General features: G+C 33.6%; 1 protein-coding gene across 3 annotated transcripts in view; it reads right to left on the bottom strand.

Moving 5' to 3' along the window:
- Nucleotides 1–21813, bottom strand: part of LOC149077096 (uncharacterized) — a 114655-nt gene that overhangs the window by 25918 nt on the left and 66924 nt on the right. For 2 of the 3 annotated variants that reach the window (XM_089244827.1, XM_089244828.1), the window contains exons 26-31: nt 18346–18507; nt 13144–13199; nt 8688–8783; nt 6453–6503; nt 4528–4581; nt 3630–3818 (exon numbers count right to left, since the gene is read on the bottom strand). In XM_089244827.1, the coding sequence (XP_089100953.1) occupies nt 3630–3818; nt 4528–4581; nt 6453–6503; nt 8688–8783; nt 13144–13199; nt 18346–18507 (608 nt within the window). The remainder of the gene's footprint in view (nt 1–3629; nt 3819–4527; nt 4582–6452; nt 6504–8687; nt 8784–13143; nt 13200–18345; nt 18508–21813) is intronic. The other variant, XM_089244829.1, reaches the window with a different exon arrangement.

Below are 21813 nucleotides of genomic sequence, written 5' to 3'. Positions count from 1 at the left end.
AACTCTTTTGTTAGAAATACATCACTAAAATCAGTGTTTGTTGAAGTAGATATTCAACGAAAATTTAGAATTGGCAGTTACAGATTTTACAATTTGATTTTGCATCAAAAAGTCCTATACAGTGACACTACCTCTATCTACAGGATATCCGTATTTAATGGCGAGTTACAAGCGCTGAGAGATCAGTGAAATGAAAAATTGAACTGTTGCAAACACAAAAGACTAAATTTCTCCTGAACTAGATGACCAATTTGGTTTATTCTAGGCTTTCAAAAGCTGGTGGAATGGACAAGTTTTTGGCAAAATTTGACTGATTATAGCAAGAAGGGTGTTTGCAGAATTAATAATTAAAAAGTTTGGGGATAATTTGATTTTGAACTCAGTCAGATTTCCATGCCTGTAGCTTACCATCAAATCTAGATATTCCGATGAAATTGGTGTGGTCTTATAGGATTATTTCTGCGCTTTGCAAATATCTGCTTAGTTTGAATGTAGGTCTTTCAGAAACTTCACAAATCCGGGTTGTTTCCGACTTCACAATTTTTCCCCCATAATCGATTATCCACCATAACTCGAAAACGGTTCGAGATAGGACAGAGTTCGTAGGCTGTTTCATGATTTGCTTGGGCTCGTCTATCACTTCCCTTTTGTTTTGCAGAGTGGGTGGGATTCACCATACATACGTACATACAGAGTAGCATACATAACATTTCCTCAAAGAGGCAAAAGGTTTCATCCTTTTTTCTTATTCTCAAGAGGGGTTTTTTTCATTTTCTACAGCAAAAGAAAAACCATAATCTCCTCACTAGGGAGGAAATTCCCTTTCATTTTCAGAGAAAGAAATTATATTTTTTGAAGGAAACTCCGATATTTATAGTTTACATCACTAAAATAAAACAAATAAAAACTATGTATTCCAGATTTTTAAAAATAATTTTAACAAAATGAAAGTGTGCATATTATGTGTTTACGGATTTTTGAAGAAAAAGAACTGAATTTCAAAAAATGAGTTAGGAGAGGCTCAAACTAGATTTGTCATTAAAAAGTAATTATTTTTCTTGTGTTTGCTGCTGAAATAAGTAAGTTGTGTATTTTTATGTTCTCTTCACTACAACATGTTTCTAAAAACTGATCTTGTTCCTTTAACCAAAATTTTCCCATTTTAAATTTTTGCTTTTGAGTTTTCTCTTCATCCAGTTTTATTCAATCAATTTTTTGCTCTTTCAGACGTGCCAACTTTTGAAATCCAGAAATCCAGAGATTCTCCCAAAGGGGGGGGGGGTGTACCCCCCCCCCTCGACACTCATAGACTCGATCAAAAAAAAACTCATAAAAAAATTGTTTTTTAAATAAATTAAGCAAAAGTTATTCTCCCCCCCCCCCCAAGGCACGTTCTGCATTGCCCCTGAGAAGAATATAATTCTATGCCAGTCTTTCCATGCAGAATAGAGAAATCACATCTACATACTGTTAATAAAGTATGTGTTTCCTTTCGTGGATGCTATCAGTGATTGATAATCTTGGGTATATGAATTCTTAAAAGCTTTATATTTAGCTGTATATAGCTTAAAGTTTTATATTTTCTTTCTGAAGATGTTTAATCGGAAAAAACGATTTAAAAAATTCAAATTACAAAGCTGCGGATGAAAAAACGTGCTTACCGCACGGCTGTTAATGAAATACAATAAAGATTATACAGGAATTTCAGCAACGAAGGTCATGCCCCTGATAAATGATTGCCGATAAATGCTACGAAAACAAAGTCGCGTCTTTGCCAGTTGTTTAAATGCGGTCACAAAAACTTTTTTTTACGGCTGCTTGATGAAAATGACTACGGCTGTCCTCTACGGGCGTTTTCCCTAACAACGATGGTAATTATTGACGCCACGACAACGTGAAATCTAATTTTCTGCCAAAATCCGGAGAAATTTTAACAAATCTGGAGCGCGGGAGGAAGGATGAAAAATCCGGAGTCTCCCACCTAAATCGGGAGAGTTGGCAGGTCTGCTCTTCCCAATTTCTCAAAGATTCAGTTGAAGTACATCTCCACGTATTGGCAAGACTTTTTTTGAAAGGGACAGTGGCTACCCTGAAGAATAAAAAAGATTTGTCTAAACACACACTAGGGATTTTTTCACAAATGAAAGTAAAATCATAGAGATTTTTTCTCCTCTTATCAAGTGGAATAATAACCAAAAATTCTGATGGTTATCTAAAACTAAATCAAAAGAAATACAGTAAAAATTTGAAAGTTGTCCCCTAATAAGTTGTCCCTTCAGTTAAACCATCATTTACTTACCTTTGGTCCCATCTAACTTTCACAGACAACAATGTTGTAAAACTCTCGTTTATTCATTGCAAATTTTTGTTAACTCGTCACTATGGAAACGTTTTGGAGAGAGAAATAGATGATATGGGAAGTCACCATAAAAATCTTATGTACCAAGATGGAATAGCTCAACAAACAAAAGTTATGATGAGAAAGCAGGGCTCTCTCAAGAGCATCATAGGACCTCCAGGCAAATTGGTTTTACTGAGGCTCTTTCACTCACTAAAAATGATTTTGCTTCAAATTTACATTATCCACCTCGAAAATCTTAGGGATCTCATTATCACAATGTATTATAAGAAAATATAAATTTCAAAAATTTTGTATTGTTCCTCAGATTACAATCTAGCACTAGACATAGAAAATTTTCGGGGAGCCAATACTTAATTTCTTAGTCGCCATAGCAGATGGAGCCAGGGATTAGTCAAGCCCTAAGTAAAATCGGCCAATACCGCTTCAGTAATGCCCCCCCCCCCAAAAAAATTGTCATCACATCCGAAACTAGACACATTGTCATGCAATACACAAATCCTCCAGCCATTTTGAATGTTGAGAAGTCACATTTGCACACCCAGCATTTTAACAAATTTTGTCTTTTCCTTGCTCTAATTAAATATTTTGCTGTGATTTGGCAAAATGAGACATTTAACATAAGCATGTGATGTCATTTTGGGAAAAAAAGCAAAATTAAAACAAACTTATCAGGTAAATGTTTTGAGAACCCCTTTCTTAAAAGTAATTATTTTTAACGATTTCATCCAATATTGGGTAAATACAAGAATTTTTCAGAAGTCTGGGAGATGGATGGGAAATTCGGGAGTCTTCCGGATAATTCTGAAGACTTGGCAGCTGTGTCATTGTGATTGTCATACTTAAGCCACTCATGGCCTCAAGAAAATGCATTGTGGTATCTTATGTTCTTTTTTCTAAGCCAAAATATGTGAGTAAACATGTGACAACATTTTTTCTCCACTAAAGGTACTACCTAAACCATAATCAATGCAAACCACACAGCAAACCAAAAACAGGTAGGAAAATGTAAAAACAGTCAAACAATAGTATAAATGCTTGCATTAGCTATCAGATCAGTCATAAGTCTACGTTCACGGAACAAAAACTAAAGTTCATACAATACTAGGGATCAACAAATTTAACGTTAACTTATCACATTAAAATGTAGTCTTTGCTGAGTGCTTCAGATAAATAACACTAATGATTTTGCCACTGTAATTCTTATGAAATCTTATCCACAGATAAAATGTACACTCAACTTCAGAAATGTTATCAAATAAATTCTTACTCTATTTTGAGGTGCAGGTGGTGGAACTGGTGATGGTGGCAAAATGTAATCATCATCATCATCATCCACCTCCTCTAAAATTATAATGTCTTCCTCTGAAGTTTTATCTTTGCCATCTTCTGAAGACATACCTTTGCCATTCTTTGAAGACACGCCTTTGCCCTGCTCTGAAATAATAACTCTGTTTTCCTATTGAATACAATAAAAAAAATCCTCAGTTCAAACCAAAGCAGCTGATTTTTTTTTATTGTATAGTATGCCATAATAATAGTTAGATAATGAATCTTTCATACTTTTTTTTATTCCCCCCCCCCCTTTAGTTACCATACTTTCTTTTGTCATAGAATTGTGGATATCATCATGCAAGGGATTATAAATAACTACTACTGTAAAAGACTGCATTAAATACTGCAACAAGGACAAAGGTATATTAAGTGTATTTCATTTTATGTCTGTCTTCTATATTATAAGCAAAAGTGAAAGGTGCCTGAATTTGTGTTTTTATGTAAATATCATGTTGAGTTTTCCTGCCTGATTTCTGTGGAGACAAATTTTTACATGAAAACAGACTTTTTTTTAAGCAGGTATTCACACTTGCATCTCAAAGTTGGAAAATCACAAAAAATAAATAAATAAGAATAACTTCTGTCAACAACTACTGTCCCCACTACAAAATGTTTTAAATGTTTTAGTAGTGATACAATAAAAATATCTGTGTGATTTATAAAAAATAACTATTTAAGAACCATTCATATTTGCTTTGGTTCAATAGAATAGTCTTCTAACCATCAAGAGTTACATGAGAACCAAACTTTTTTGAAACCTCTAGTCTAAGATTCAAGAAGGTAACTAGAAACACAGTTAAAACTAGTTAGAGAAAAAGATTTTTCATGATTACCTGTAGATTATTAAGCTCCTCTTCTAAAAAGGCTGATGAAGACTCAATTAACTCCTAAATAAAAATAAGCTCATGAAATCAATTCATGATACGACAGCATCACTAAAAAAAATACATATCAGAGCTGGACAAGCGCCAAGTCACCATAGTGAATAGAAAATCAATATTAGTCAATAAAATTTCTAAATGTGGTTGTTAAATTGAAGCAAATTTCTAAATTAGAGTCTAAGGGTGACACAAAATTTTCTGATTTCATCACACTATGCCTTTTAACATGGGAAAAGTGAAAGAAAATATTATTTAACAATTTTTCTTGAACAAAATATCATGCTTAGCTCCCAAGAAATCATGCTGGCGCCTAAATATTTTCCGATTTGTCAAGCCCTGATATGCATATTACATAAATGTGATAAGTGGGTAATTATGCATAATCACATCATTTTGGTGAGTTTTATAAATTTTGCAGCATTTATTTATCACTTTTGAAAACTATTTATCATGAAGGAATTGCGTAGAAACTGCAAAATAGGATGTGACATGCAAATGACCAGAAATGCAGATGCATAGCTACAACATGCTCCCATAGTGTCCAAGTCATATTCTCTGTGATATACACCAGACACATCCGCACGTGAAAATGTAGAGGGAAATGATCTCCAATGAGTTGGCCAATCACTCATCTCTGACAAACATTATCAATGAAGACATCTGAGGCCTCTTTGATTAATTTCACAACAAGGGAAAGGTCTTATTGATGCTTGTGACAATTCACAAGATACGGATTATGTGCCTTTAATGTGACTATTGGAATGACACTTTAACTGCTTATTTATAATGACCTATTTAAAAACCTATTCAATAAATTTGTTTTATATCCGATTCCATATCATGTAGCAATTTTCACAAACATATCGTATAATCTGCATGGTCTGCTATCAATTATCTATGCTAATCATAGATTTTCCTCTGGTAAAAGAGATAAGTACAAATCTGATACTTGATGTATAGTCAACAGTTATTGATAATTTTGTTGATTGTAACCATATTCATAAAGGTAGTCATTTATAATGCTTAATACTCAGCCAGTAGGAACATATTTCTTATAAGAACTACATTTGGATTTCTTTTTCTTAGAAGGTAATGTCAAGCAGCTTTATCTAAGATTTGTTTACTTTCACGTAAGTCACAGGAACCAAAAGCTTACTTTTAAGTCTAAAAGATATCCTTAATCTATCTTCTACAAATTATTCTACAAGGTGTCCACTGTTATCATTGCCCCTAATTGCTGATTAATAAATCATTAGATCTAGAAGGCAATGATATAACACTAATTTCACCAATTATAAACGAAAAATGTTTTCCAAGTGTAGACACCCTGTATATATTTAAGAATTCAGAGAGAATGTGTAATCTCTGTGGGCGATTTCTTGAAAATGCTTCGAATATATCTTTTACAACACAAATTGAAAGGCTATTGCAAATACGAAGCCTGCCTAAACATAATATATACCACATTTTATAAACCTCATCTGCCCAAACCCTTGGATAAATATTAGAATAGTTCACCAGTACTTCATATTTATATAATTCTCCAACTATATTTTCATTGATCAATTCCTTACCATTTTTGTTTCACTGGAGAATTGATATCAGAAGCATGAATACATATGTTTATGACTTGTGTGAAAATTTACCAATAAAATTAAGCTTAGCCATCTTTTATCCACTGGGCGAAACAAAAACTCATTTTACGCTCACTTGACTGGTCCTTGTATGAAACTTAAATAAGATATCAGTGCAGATAAAACTGATAAAACTTTTTCCCCTTTTCAAATAGTGTGCATTCATAAAATTTCAAGCAATTAACTCATTTACCAAATCACAGTCAAATATGACGATGTAAAATTTTATATCGCAAAACATACCATTACACGATTCTCTTCATATGATGGGACTGGTGCAGGCAATTTTGGCATCTGTCAAAGAGAAAACCTTGAAATTATCACAATATAATTATCATGATACAAATATTCATACATTAAAACCTCTCTAAGAGGGTCAATCACTGTCTGCTCTTCAGAGAACCACCCTTTCAGAAAAAAAGAAAAAGTAATAAAAGAGAAAGTGAATTTAAGAAAATTATTGCATAGAAAAAATTCTGAATTGGAAAAAAAAAATCTTTTAGAGGGGGTGGGCCTTCAGACTGATTTTTCTTTCTCAAAGCAAGGTATCTGGATGAATGTTGACTTTCATAACAGCTGTGGTATCTACAACTGTGACATGTAATGCTGTGGCAGGGCTTGATAAATCCTAGGCAACGTGTCCAATGTGGCTCAAGCAATGTCAAAGGTTGAAGGCCCCTAACTCACATCAAGTATAATTAAAAGAAACACAAAAAGTGCTACAGTAATTTTTTGGTGATAATTCACAGCAATTTATGATAGCTACACAAACGAAATCTTATGAAATTCAAAGAACCTTTGGTCATGTTTTTTTTAATCAAGAAAAATGTTTCTACTCATAGATGTCATCTGATATCTATGAAAAAAGAATTTCCTTTAATTTAAAAAAAATGCTTATTTTCATTATAAACTTCAAAAGAAGTTGCCAGCAGTTTATAATCAACACTTAAGTTTTTTTAATGTAGAACCTGTGAATTATAAGGCAGGGAATTACAATACACTTTTTTGTTTCAAGCACCTAGCAAGTACAGTGAATCCTATTAATGTTTCTAACATCAACCAGCATATTTAATCATTATATAATTCAATATATTGAATCTAAACAGTAACAAAATGGACATTTTTTGATGGCTAGGTTAGAAATTCAATATCTTGAATCTACCCAGTAATCCTTGATGAACTTAATTTTACCCAGTACAATTACTCCCCAAAAATGATATTTCAAAATCTAGAAATCAGGTGTGTACCCGCACCCCCCCCCCCCGAATTTTACACTATGCTGGCAGGGGAAGTGTTTTTTTAAATATGTATCAAATGGGCAGAAAAAAATAGCATCCTGGTCTCGCTGAGAACCCTGCTGTAACAATTCATATGTAGTGCCAAACTCTATAAAGCTATAGATAGAATACCATAAGTCCAAGAAATTAGAAGGCACAAAGCAAGTCATAACCCTGCTATAACAAACCTTAAGTCAGTCACTGAGTATTTTATTATACCTAGAATTCTGCAATATCTTACATAATTTAAAAAAAAATTAATTTCCCAAAAACTCAGAACGAATTGTACATAAATTACGATATAAATTCATCTATATTTTTCCCCCCATTGTTAGTTTGAACAATTACATTGTCTTCGATAGACATAATCAAACCGATAAATATTCTAAGCTCAGTTTTTCACAGTTCTGACTAATAAGAACACATCCTGCTCTCCAACAAAGCTAAAGTCAGGAGATTGAGAATTTTGGGACAACTTTTCAAAATCAAGACCATCATAGATAAAAGTAACGTAATAAAGCTTACCCCCCCCCCCCCAATTCAATCCCTCTCTTCAAAACAAACCTCTTAGGATAGATATACAATAGTGTTTTACCTGATTATGTTTTGAAAATTGCAACTACCTTCTGTACATATATACATGTACTACAAACAAGGTTTTAACCTTTTGTGTTTCATGGACATCCTTTTATGACAATAAGATGAAAGTAAAGGAGCTCCTCTTTTCAATAAAAAAAAAAGGCCATAGACCCCTTAACAGAATATTGTTCAGTACATAATATAAAAATAAGTTAATTTTTTGCTCATCTCAACACCCCAGAAACCCTTTTAATTTCCTCAAGCATCCCTGGTTCTTAAAGAAAAGAGGGCTGCAACTCTAAAGATATGGTATTCCTTTTTTTGCCACCCAAACATGGTTTTTTTTTTTGGTTAGAATAAAATAGGGGGACTAAAAAATACGAAAACCTTTGAAGATATATGTAAAGTCTGGTACATGATTTTCACATCTTTTTAAGATTTGCTATACAGCCATATGAAACAACATTATGTGTATGAAAAATTATGCTTCTTTTTGATTTAGTTTTGCTATAGCAGGGTTTGACTGCATCTAAAAAATTCTCAATGCATAAATTACGAAATTAATCGCTACCATCTAATACATGTAATATTGACATAATTAAATGCATTCCTCATAACTTACATTGATGTTATCCAAATTCACTTTATTAATAACAACTCTAGGATGAGATGTTAGTGCCTTAAATATTGCATTAGATTCTTTTTTCGTTTCTGCAATCTGGAATTAATAAAAAATCCAGATAAAATAAATTACATTTTTAAATTGCACTTCTTAAAGTATATACTGTATTTGCTTTAAAAATTAAAATTTAAAAAAAAATTGATAGTAGAAATACAATTCAATAACTTTCCAAGCATTTTTGCCCCACCTCTCACCCTTTATATTTTTTAAGCGAACCAGATAACCCCACCCCATATCTGCTTATTGCTTGTCAGTGCCGATTGCATATGAAGCTTTAAGAAACTTTTTTCTCCACCTCCCATTTATTCTTAATGCAAAATAAGAATGACTAAGCCTGTGATTTGATTTAAATGCAATAGTTTGTCAATGAGACCGTACCTGAACTTAATAACAAAATCGTTATTAGTTCCGCAAGTCCTATCAATTCAGCTTCCAACAAAGATATTTTCAAACATTGCATTTTAACTAAGAAATGTTTCAGACGTGAATATCACAACGTAACATTGGCTATTAGGCAGAATTTAATTTTAATATTAAACAGAATCATGAGCAGACCAGAAAATTCCAAATATCGAAAGTTTTATTTTATACTTAATAATTGTAATGCAATCAGTATTTCAAAGCATTTATGTTTTGTATACATTAAAATGTATTTCAATCTACATAAAATTAATTTCTTGTTATTTATCACACAGAGACAAAAAATTTATATAAATAATGTATAATTATTTTAATACATTTGATAACAAGTTCTGGACAGTTTAAACTGATTTTTGATGCTAATGAACCAAGCTGCTGTGGCAGCTGAGTGATCATAATGACATGAGGTCCCGGGTTCGAACCCCACCGTTGCCACAGTGGTGGTCGGCTGAAGTTAGTTTTCTGTGGTTCTCAACTTCAAGGCGCGAATGCGAGCCAATCTCTTCTTAAAAAAAGTCTCGCCAAAGAGAGCAACAGACCTACAAACAGTACAAATGTAATTCAATCATAACACATCACTCACTTCACTTCTGAAATATAGAGGGCAGCACTGAAAAATCAAAACACTACATACGCACTCAGACTGTTAGGTACACACACAGTTACACTTCCGGCACAACTCACTAGGTAGTAAATGGCCCATAGATGGTGATAGAACTGAGTTGTGCTCGGTTTGAAAGAAAGACTAAATAGGACGCTACTTTGTAAAGACAATATATTACGTAAATAACTTAATGATATAAAATATAATTACATACTATTATAATATGATATATTAATTATGATAAAACTGTAAAAAGCAATTTATTTAAAGTGTTTTACTTTTAACATGTACAGACGTGCCAACTTTTGAAATCCAGAAATATGGAGATTTTTCCGAGGGGGGGACCGCCCCTCCCCCAGCACTCACAGACTCGATAAAAAAACAAGAATTTTAAAAAAAAAACCGAATTTTTTTTTTTTAAATCAATTAAGAAAAGGTTATATTTCCCCCCCCCCCCATCCCAAGGAAGGTTCTGCATTGCCCTTGAGCAGAATATAATTCCATGTCGGCCTTTCCATGCAGAATAGAGAAATCATACCTACATACCGTGCATAAAATATAAGTGTTTCCTTTCGTGGATGCTATCAGTGATTCTATCTTGGGTATATGAACTCTTAAAAGCTTTATATTTTAGCTTTATTATAGCTTAAAGTTTCATATTTTCTTTCTGAACACGTTTAATCGGAAGAAACAATTAAAATTCAAATTACAAAGCTGCTGATGAAAAAACATGTTTACCGCATGGCTGTTGGAATACAATAACGATTATACTGGAATTTCGGCAACCAAGGTCATGCCCCTGATAAATAATTGCCGATAAACGCTACGAAAACGAAGTCGCGTCTTTGCCAGTTGCTTAAATGCGGTCACAGAGACTGTTTTTAAGACTGCTCAATGGAAATGACCACGGCTGTCCTCTATGGGTGTTTTCCCTAACAACGACGGTAATCATTGACGCCACAGCAACGTGAAAGCTTGTGTAAAATCTAATTTTCTGCCAAAATCCAGAGAAATTTTAACAAATCCGGAGAGCGGGAGGAAGGATGAAAAATCCGGAGTCTCCCGCCTAAATCGGGAGAGTTGGCAGGTCTACATGTAAATACAGAGCTGTAAATTCATGTTAACTTAACACTTTCAGTTCTGACGCTACTTTAAAGTATATACCCCTAACTTTTAATCCATGTAACATCCCTTACATACATTGTTGGACGTTGATATTTTCACGTATAAAGGCTGGATAATTACAATTACTAAATGACTGCACAAGTGTGGGACTACTGATTTTTTAAATATGATAAACGTTTATGAATGAAAATTCATTGCCATGCTCGCCATTCACTGCCATGCTCGTAAGCAGTTTTTGTTGCAACTTTACAGAGGCATAAATGCAGAAGAAATAGTTCATGTAAATCTAAAATATCCCTCTCCTCATTATTGGTCTAAATTTTAGTTTACATCAACACTTCTGTAATACAATACCTATTTTTCAAATACCAAGCACATTTGTGTGTGACTGGTACTTATAAGTACCGTTGGTACATGGTGAGATGCAGATTATGTAAATAATGGTAAACTCAAATTCAATTATAATTTCAATGTGCAGTTTTTTTTATTTTTAGTACTAAATGAAATCTCGATGTAAGGATATTCTGTGGACTAAAAGAAAATCCTAAAAAAAATCTGCAATAGGGATTATCGCTGTATTAGGAGGCAGATCATCATAGTGCACCACCAGATTTATACTGTACTTGATATATTTTCCAAATCCAAGTTATTAGTACCACAATTGGTATTCATTTGCAACCAAAACTAATAATTAATAGATTAATTAACAAAATTGTTCGGGATGCTTCACCTCTGTAAAAATGTTTACTTCATTACACTTCTATATACTACATCCCCTCCCCATAAAGTGTCTCCTCTTATAAATGAATGAAACAAATTAATTATGGTTTCCTTCATGGTAAAATGAATAGATATTTTTGCCACTATTATTCAACATATCTGAATTCAGATTTTTTTTAAGCGTAGAGTGATGACAGTACTTTAAAGTACCACGTCAATTAATTTGCTGTATATTAACTAATTTTTTTTTAATTTCTAGGACTTAGAGAACTAAAACAACCATCCCAAAAAACTTACACAATTATTTATTCTTTTATAATGTAGTACTGAAAAAGTTAAAAAAAGCTTCCTTCTACTGCTTTCAGGTAATAATGCAGGAATAAATAAAGTCTCACTACCAGCAGTTAACAGGATTTCAATATAAATCAACGATATACAGTGGAAACGCGTATGTAACGATATTCAAGGAACTGAAGAAATGCATCATTATAAAGGAGTTATCATAGATGGATTACATTAACACTGTGAACAGTGCACCAGGATCATAATATTGTTTAGGCTATTAGAATGGGTATCTTTAAACAGGATTTTGTATAAATACAAAACAAATGATCTAAACAATTTCTTTCACTCCCAGTGACTACTACTACTTCACCAAACACCAACTCTGGCCATATTGCTACATTGCGATTTACTGCCATTAGAGATATGGGTTGGAAGTGAAGGCGCTGTCTATCGGTGGTCGCCTCGAGTTCGTTAGGGAAAATATCTTACCTATTTCCTGCCTTGGGTTCGAACCCAGGACCCTGACAACAACCTTCACGATGGTAGACGAGCATCTTACCACCATGCCACTCGGGCACAACTGCCAGTGACTGGTATTGTCAGATATTGTTAAGCCTTGAAATCGTGGAAGAATATTTATGCAAATATATCTCATCACCAGTGATTTGAAAGCTTTTTCAATTCACTGCGCCTACTTTATATCAATTTTTCCCCCACTGCATCCCAAATGAAAACATAGCGGACCTACTGACAGTTGCAAATATAGTCAGTTTGATCAAGTAAAAAAAACAATAATTTGAATTCCCAAATAAAAAACACTTAGGAAAAAAATTCACATTTTAATAAACTACCATACCATTGAATTCACAAATTTATTTAGTGAAACATGTCATATCATATCCCCAGTAGATTATAATAACGGAGTGACACAGTGGTAAGATGCTTGTCTTCCACTATGAAGGTTACCATCAAGGTAGATGGTTTGAATCAAGGCAAAGAACATCAGAAACAATTTCTTTACCTACTGAGCCTGGGGCGACCACCAATATGGTGGCTTTGTTGGAGCCTTTATTTTCCACTTAACTCCAGTGGTTGGAAATTACAGTACTTGGCGATATATGACAGGAATTGGTGTGAGCTGATAATTGTGCAATTTGGGATGAACTATCATAGAAATTTGAAATTGATAAATCAAACACATAAATTGCTCTTTGGAAAATAATGTGTAAATTAATGGGTTACCTCTTTTCGATGATTTTCTTCTGCTGCCGCTACCATAGCTTTCACACAGGCTAGTTCTTAATAATAATAAAAAAATTAGCTGTGTCATCAAATCATAATTTCCATATCAAACAAAAGTATTCAATAGGAACAAAGCATTGAAAAAAGTCAACTACATGAAAGAATTTTATTTTATAACTTCAATATAATTTTTGTAGTGAATTTACAAGAGAGAAATAGCATCAAAACATTCGGGAAAAATTATGGCTAAGAGCTTGAAGATATTTTTATGACAGCAGATACATAGCATGAAAACCTGAAAGCCAAAAATTACTCGAATTAGTAAATGGAGAAATGTCATGAGTAGAAAAAGCACATATCCTCAACAATTACTTTCAGAATGTTTACTTTGGTTACCGATTTCTCTAACAGCATGACAAGTAGATGCCTTTACAATGGTTTGTTTTTTATTTAATGCTGTAAAATACAGGGATATCTCAGCTAACAAAGACTTTTTCTGCGATTTTTCTGCCTCAGCTAACGAATATGGATTAGACTAATGAATATTTTCATTCATATGTATGCATGTACTAATATAAAACCGTTGTGTTGTGAGTTGAAGTTTTAAGCCGATCATCAGAATCACTGTCATTCAAACCTGATTAACTCATGTCTACCTCAGAATCTTTTTCGGATGCACTTTCTATTATTTTGGTAAGAGTTTTTGAATTGTTTCATGTAATATGAAAGATTCAGCTAAAATGTCAAATGCGTAGAAAAAAAGAAGCCTATGCTTTCAAAGTACAAACGTTCTTTCAGAGCAAAACTTAGTCTCAAACTGAAAAGTCTGGGCATTGTAAGAGCTTTTTTTCTATCTGTACTAGAAACAGAAATGAGTTAACCAAAGTTCACTAATGGATGTGGGGCGCCTATGGTTGTGTCAACATCTTTAGTAGACTAAAGCTGGTGTAGTGGTTGTGTACATACTAGAGAATAAGATCTTCAGCACCTCTCATCTTCCTGTAGATTTTAATTTTTTTTTTTTTATAACGTACCTTGACATTTTAAAAACGTATCTCCGAATTCTGGGCCGTTTCTGGAAAGAAATAAATGGTTTTCCCATAGAAACGTAGGGGGAAATCACGTTGACTAACTTACATGATTCTGGAACGAATCATCTTCGTCAGCCGAGGTATCATTGTAAATGTGAACACTGGCAGCGCCAGATATAGTTAGTCAAATATAAAATTAAAGGACTGAATAATGTGCCAAAGAGCCTGGCTCTAAATTGAGTAACAGAAAAAATTGGCAGAAGGTTATCAGTGCTAAATTGCACCAGAAGCTGAAGAAACTCCTTTCCTGCCCTTATTTTTTAGTCCTAGTGCAACAGTAACAATGTCTAATCATATGATTTAGTGCAGTGTTTCCCAAAGTGGGCGATGGAATGGTCCAAGGGGACGATAGAACCTACTGATTTAACATAGGATCCTATCTGTTTACTTCAGTTGGGGGGGGGGGATGAGAGAAAAAATTTCTGATGAAGGGGGGTGATGGGACAAAAAAGGTTGGGAAACTATGATTTAGTGCAAGGGAATTCCCAAAAATTCAACAGTTTTCAATAAATGCTACATCTTGAATTACAAAACCAGCAATGCTTTTGTTAACAAGTCCCAACTTCAATCAAGGGAATATTTTTGAAATTTGAATTTGCACTAAGAAATTCTACAGTAATTTAATTTACTAACAGAATAGAATTTGTGCAAAGCCAAAAATGTACTTACTGATTGCAATAAATTAATATCTCAACATATAAAACATTATAGTCTGCACATAAAATATTTTTGTAATTGGCATATATTTTAAAAGTTGAAAAAATTCCTGTATGTGCAAGGCAGTTCATCTTATGAAACACTAAAAGTTTTATATGCTGGTTAACTTATTTATAAACAGCTTGTTAGACAGTTTTCTTTACCTCTATGATCAAGAATCATGTTTTTCTACTCGTGTCAAGAGACAATAACAATTTTTTTTTCCTTTTTTTTTTTTTTTGCTTCCCTTTGATCTTGACGTCGTTATCTTTATTTTAAATAAACAGCTGAGTGACTTTGTTTTTCATTGGTTGTTTTGTTCGTAGCACCAGGTAGACAGTTTACTAGCATTATACATGTAGGCTGACAATGTTTTTTTTTGTATTTCTTACTTTTTTACTTTATGCTTGCCATAAATAAAACAGGCTTTAATGCTGCTCACTTATTTTTTACCCAGCCCAACTCCATTCGTAATTTCCGATTTTTAATTTAATGACTGAAGACAACCTTAAGTACTCTATTAACCCTCTGACTGCTCAATTTTTCGACCGAAATTGCTTCAAAAATTGCCAAATTTTTTTTCACTCAAAAAGTGAAGTTTGAGCGGTAATACCACGTGCCTTCAAATGCCGCAATTTAGTGGACAACAAACGACATCTGTTGGCCAAAACATAAATGAAACGTCTAATACTGTATATAATTTCAGTGGTTAAACGGGGGGAAAACGGGATGCGCTCCTCAATAAAGGAAGAAAAACACATGCCCGTGGAAATTGCGGGATGAGCAGCCAGAGGGTTAACTCAAGTGATGGTTGACTTTGCATTATTCAGTTTAACCCAATTCACATCATTTGACGAGATAGGATCCCACAATATTTTTTTAGCATATAAATCAAATAATGAACTCGGCTCACAGTGCTACAGAGCTGTATCTCTGCTTCTTGTTCAAACTCTATCTTCACAGATGTGCTCACCAATTTTGTCTAGATCAAGGGTTCTTAACCCATTTGCATCTGGAAGCAGAGTACTTCACAAAATTATGTGTCCCCCCCTTTTCCCTTATCATTGAGAACAGAATAATCCATGAGCAAAGTACTTAAGAAAATTTCTCTTTCTCCATGCATGGTGATATGGAACAGTTATATTGGATTCACAAGATAAAAATGGGGTAATCTTGTGCCAGCGAGATGGACAGATCCCATTTAAACAAAAACAAAACTCTGATTCTTGTAAGAAAGAAGTAAAAGCGAGCCCTCTGCTTTATCAACTGTCAATTTAATTTTTTTTCTTTACATAAATTCAATGATATTGAAGTAAATGAAACCTGATATGGTTTGCATGTAATTGATAAATGATAAAGTTTGTGATTAAAAGAAGTATAGATCTTTCAGGGTAAATATAGACTTGAACTTAACCCCTAGATATAATGCAGAAAGAAAGCTGCTCTATTTCTAGATTTTGTGCATGGAAAATAATTGAAGAAAAATATAGAGAGCTAAACTTAAACTGCACCATATTCAATGCATTGCAAGGTGGCTCTAGGGTTCTTATGATTAAAAACAGGAATAATTTTTTGTATGAAGCTTTGCCTATTTGTTGATTCAAAATAAATGTCATAATGTAACAATAGTTGGGAACCTTTGGGGAATTTGCCAAACCTGCCTCTATCTCTTATTTTGAAACATGTTTATATAGTTGTAATTGTATAATTTTATAATAGAATTTGTTATGTTTTCTTACCTTTTATAAGCGTGCATGGTTGATTAAATTAGTCTGTGATATTTTCATTGTTCATAGTCCAAAAAAATGTGATCCTGATCACATTGCCATTTTGATTTATTGTTGTTGCCAATTTTGTTTTGTGAAAGTTTCTATAAAAATATATTGTAATTTCTTCATGCAAATTTGTTATATTTTTCTATTGGTTGTACTCAGATGTATATTTTTTTGAGATGGTCTGTCCCTGGAGTTGGATCGTACCGTACTTCCTTTTTTAGGTGTAAATACCCGGAGTTACAATCATCACTTCTCACTCGCTCCCGTTTTCAATTCTGTTTTCCGCTCAGTATACATCACTTAAGGTGAAGGTGGTCGCCTTTTCGTGAATTGTCTAAAGTATGAAATAACTCATCTCACTGGTGCTCGGCACGTTGCCGGCTGGTTCCGGATCTCATCATGTCTCCTCTCTAGTCATCTGTTGTTACCACCGTCGTCCCAGATCCTGTCATCGTTTGTTCTTCGTTTGACTTGGCGTCGATCGTCACCTCGGTTCTAGCCGCTGAGCCTGCAGTTCTCGCCACCACGTGAAGCCTCGTCTCGGGTCATGACCTTCACTCGCTCCCGTCAAAGTCAATGATGTCACGGCTCGTGTAATTCAAGAAAGATTGTCAAACTTCTGTTGCCGGACTATATTGATGAGTCAATGGACTTGCATGGGGATTGGTATGAATTTGAGAAATATTTTAAGATAATTTTGTTAATCGTAACCTACGTAATTGTTAAAAGTGTTAATAAATTTACTTATGCTAAGATCTGGAAATTATCTTCGTCTCTCTCTTACTGTATATCGATTGCACCGATTTCGCCAGATCAGAATCCTGGGACGTCGCAATATCAGCATAGATATCATTCGGCTTTCAACTTTTCATATTAAAATTTTGAGTTTGCTCGTTTTTTTTTACCGAAACTCATTAAATTCTGTGAAAGAATGAAAATGTGTAAACTATTAAGCAACATCATGCTTGTCAGAAACACATCCCCCAATTGTGCAAAAAACAATCTTGTCAATACAACTTGTTTTATTTAGTTCATGCTGAATGGCCTTTAGGTTGTACATCGAGTGAATTGGAATGTCTGCACCAGATGTATGATACTGAGTTGCCACCACTCATTAACTTCAATGGGGGGGGGGGTCATGAATAAAAACACTTTTCTCTACAAAAAACATTAATCCATGAAGTAAATTTGGGTTCAATGACCTTTCATGTTACATAAACAAATTTTTGGTGTTTGTATTTTTTGCTTGTAGTTCGTTTGTAGTTTATTCACTAAATGCTTAATTAAATTTGAATGATTTGGAGGAAAAGACATTTAGGTGATATGAAAATATGCGTTCTTGATGATTAACAAGATTTGTTTCAATTAATAAGTGCAGTCAGTTAATTCTAATCAAAAAAATCATGATTTTTTCATAATTTAATCCAACATGTTGGATTATTGCTTCTATAAAAATGAAAATTTTCTTAGAAAAAAATATGTGATGTCCTGTACTGGATTTCCATATCTTAATATTTTATGAAGTCTTTGAACTGAATTAAATTGGTAACAATATTAAAAACTTACAAAATGAAATACAAAATTCATTTAAAGTATTTATACATAAATTACAGGAAAGAAAAAAAGATTTTGAGACACACCTTCTTCCAGTTCTTGACACATTTTAATCTGTTTGTTTACCTCTTTTTCAGCTTTAATCACCTCTTTCTTTTTTTCTGAAACCTCATTTAAAAGCCTGAAAATTCTCTTGAGAGCCATAGAGCGCATCAAATTTATATTTTTTATCAAACTGAATGTTGCTTCTGAAATAGAAATTTCATTAAAAACAGCTTTAAAAAACTTGCCTTATTTTCAGAATTATATACAATAAAACTCTAAGACCACCTTTCTATAGGGCCATTACAGTCACAAATACCTTCCACTGACACAGACAGAGCACAATGCATTATAGGAAAGAAGCCAATCAAACTGGTGATTTCGAAATATTTTCAACATAATTCTTACATTTATCAATATATATTTAAGTTTGATTTTTATTTCTTCACAAATAAATTCCCACGATAAGCAGAGTTGCATTTTTCACTCAGTCTATGTTTTTTGGAATTGTCTATTACACACAGCCAAGGATATTACCAAAAATAACCGCAGACCAGGGTGTATGCAAGACCTACGTTTCAAGGGAAAGGTACAGGAAATTTTGTCTTGAGAAATTTTTAGTTGTTTACCATCAAAAAGCATATTTTACTATATATCATTTCAAATTAAGAGAAATTAATCAAAATTATATATAAATTTCTTTCCATATTTAACTTTTCAAATTATTTTCAATTCTTGATTTCCTGGAGAGGGCACCGGCAATATACTTCCCTCCTTCCACTGAGCATGCCTCTGCTCTACGCCCATTACTTACCAGGAGAGAAAGCTCACTAAACTCTAGACTAGAAGCAGATCCAAAATATGTGAGAGGAGTGATTGTGTAGGTTCGTTGGATTGTCCCATATTTTATGGAGCAAACCGATTCCCCCCCCCCCGCACCCCATATAATTTGCAGGGCTCCCACTCAAAAAATTAGAAAAAGCAGGACTAAAAAGTAGGATGGGGAGGGTACCACCTTAGACAACATAATCTCTCTCTCTCTCATAGCATAACAAAAAAAAATCCTAAATTTTTTTTCATTAAAAAAATTCATTACTTTTTTTTTCATAGCACTATTTTAGTATCCTATAAAGATTGACTCAAGTTAAAGCAAAATAACAGAAATGACTTGGTTACAAAAACAATTTTTGGCCAAAACAGTGCACTAGCAACCACAGACAATTCTTTTCTGTTCTCCTCACATTATAAGTAACTTTTCTTTGGAGTCTTTGTAGTCCAACCTATCAACTCTTTTCGAGCTCCTTTGAAACCACATTCAAAATCCCATTGCAAAATGTGTAAATTACAAGCTCTGATGTTTATTTATATCGGAGGTCACGGTAAATCAGATGGTTTTATTGTGTTGCCATCCCTTTTTTTAAAGGGATTTTTTTACATTTTACTGTTCAATACCAGTGTAATCGTTTTTGAAAAATGAAGCACTTTTATTTCTAGCTCTTTGCTGAGTATTGTATATATACATTGCTTACATCTCTGCATGCCCCAAAAATACAGAAAACAAGAAAATGCTATTGGGTAGCATCACAATCACCAAAACAAGAATAGGCCTACATAACCAACTGCTTTGTAATGTAAACTGTTGTTTCACCTATACACAAAATGTGCACCACAATTTTGAATGATGAATGCTAGTTAATGTCCAAGACTATGAAAAGTAAATACAAAATTATTTTTCCCATCTAGACAGAAGTTTTTAATGACTACTCTACTTTTTGAACTCTCAAATTAAGCAAAAGAAAGATTAATAAACCAAATGGTCCACACACAACCCCTAAATAACCTTGAAAATGATACATTTTCTGCTTCGGCAGAATCATTAATTGTAATCTACAGCATTTGTACTATTTGGCAATATATCTATGATTCCCTGCTCAATTGAAACCAATTACACTAATTTTGAGATAGGATTTGGTAAAAAAAGTATGAAAATTAGGACAAAACCAAGAAAGTAGGACATTTTACCATAAAGTACGAAAAGTAAGACGAGCGGGAATCCTGAATTTGGCTCATAGAAGGGATGATCGCTCCTTTTGGATCTTACTTGTAAATCCACCTTATTTGTAAAAGTTTTATTCATTATAAATTTAGGTTTGACTAAATTCTATAAGTAGAAAGCGACTCACTCTTCGATGAGGGTGACAGAGGGGAACCAGATAAGCAGTCAGAAGCCACAAGAAGAAAATATGGCCGAAAGGGACGGTAGGGGGGAAAAAAGTTATGAAATACTGTTCTACAATGTCACGTGATAGTAATTAATAGCACACAATTACTACAAACGAATTTTCTGTAGCTGTAATAATATTATCAATGAAAGAAAATTAAGTTATTTGGAAACCCAGAGCACAAAAGAACCACTCATTACATGTATCCTGACTAATTAGAGCTTCTATGGATTTTCACAACTACTTTTTCACAATCTGTTTATATAACACATTACAATATGGGTCAGAAAGACTATCTCAGTAACAATTACAAATTGAAAAATATGCTTTTGATCTCAGGGAAAAAGAAATCAGGTTAGTTACATGGAAGGGAATTTTTTTTTTTTTTTGTATGGATAGAACTATCACACTTATGGAATTTAAAAGGGCTGGATATACATTATACACATATAGTGAACCCGGGATATAGTGAACGTTTTCAGTGGTCCCAACTGAACATCTATTTAACTAATGTTATTTTAAACTCTTATAGCAAACTGAGAAAATGCGTCTGCTTATAGTGAACCGAAATGTTCCTTCCGCAGATTTTTTTCCAGTTAAGTTTACACATATAAGGATCCCGAAGGACAGCATTCCTTAACTTCCATGTGTCAAATCCCACTTTTTCATCCTCCCCGCAGTTTCTAGGAAACAACCACTGATCCACTACAAGACTCCACTCTTTTCAAACCACCTTTTGAAAAATCAGAATAATAGTGGAACAGACCTAGAGGTAAGATCTTCAGTGCATGAAGCTTATTTTTTTGCCTCCCAATACCACTTGTGTGCTGCAACCAATGGATGGGTCAGAGCGTTATTTGTAGCCTCAAATCTCACTACAGGAAGCAGTTTGTTATGTATATTTTGGAAAGGTATGATGAACAGCAAGTATAGCATCTCTTTTGAAAGCAATCATTTTGCTGGAGAAGTCTTGGAGACAAGTAACAGATGTTACAATTCGCAACTGCTTTCGCCACATGGGTCTTTCCACGAATGTATTGGAGCACGGAAGAGACAGTATTGCGGACGATGAATATGAAAACCTACCTATTGCTATATAGCTGGAAAAGCATTGTGTAATTATTTTTCCAAAGGTGAAAGTGAACACTTCGAGAATTGTGATAAGAGGTGTGTACTTCAGATATTTCTATCGATGATGACATTGTATCCGAAGTAAAGCAAAGAATGAAGATTCTCTACCCTCAGAAGAAGAAAGTAAAACGTTAGCACCTTCAATCTCTGAAGTGAAAG

The sequence above is a fragment of the Pholcus phalangioides genome, unplaced genomic scaffold (assembly GCF_987345545.1).
Source record: "Pholcus phalangioides strain wild (caught in Gottingen) unplaced genomic scaffold, Ppha-v1.0 ptg000015l_1, whole genome shotgun sequence".
Classification (NCBI taxonomy): domain Eukaryota; kingdom Metazoa; phylum Arthropoda; class Arachnida; order Araneae; family Pholcidae; genus Pholcus; species Pholcus phalangioides.
The sequence above is the reverse complement of the archived record's forward strand: the minus strand, read 5'-3'. Positions and strand labels throughout refer to the sequence as shown.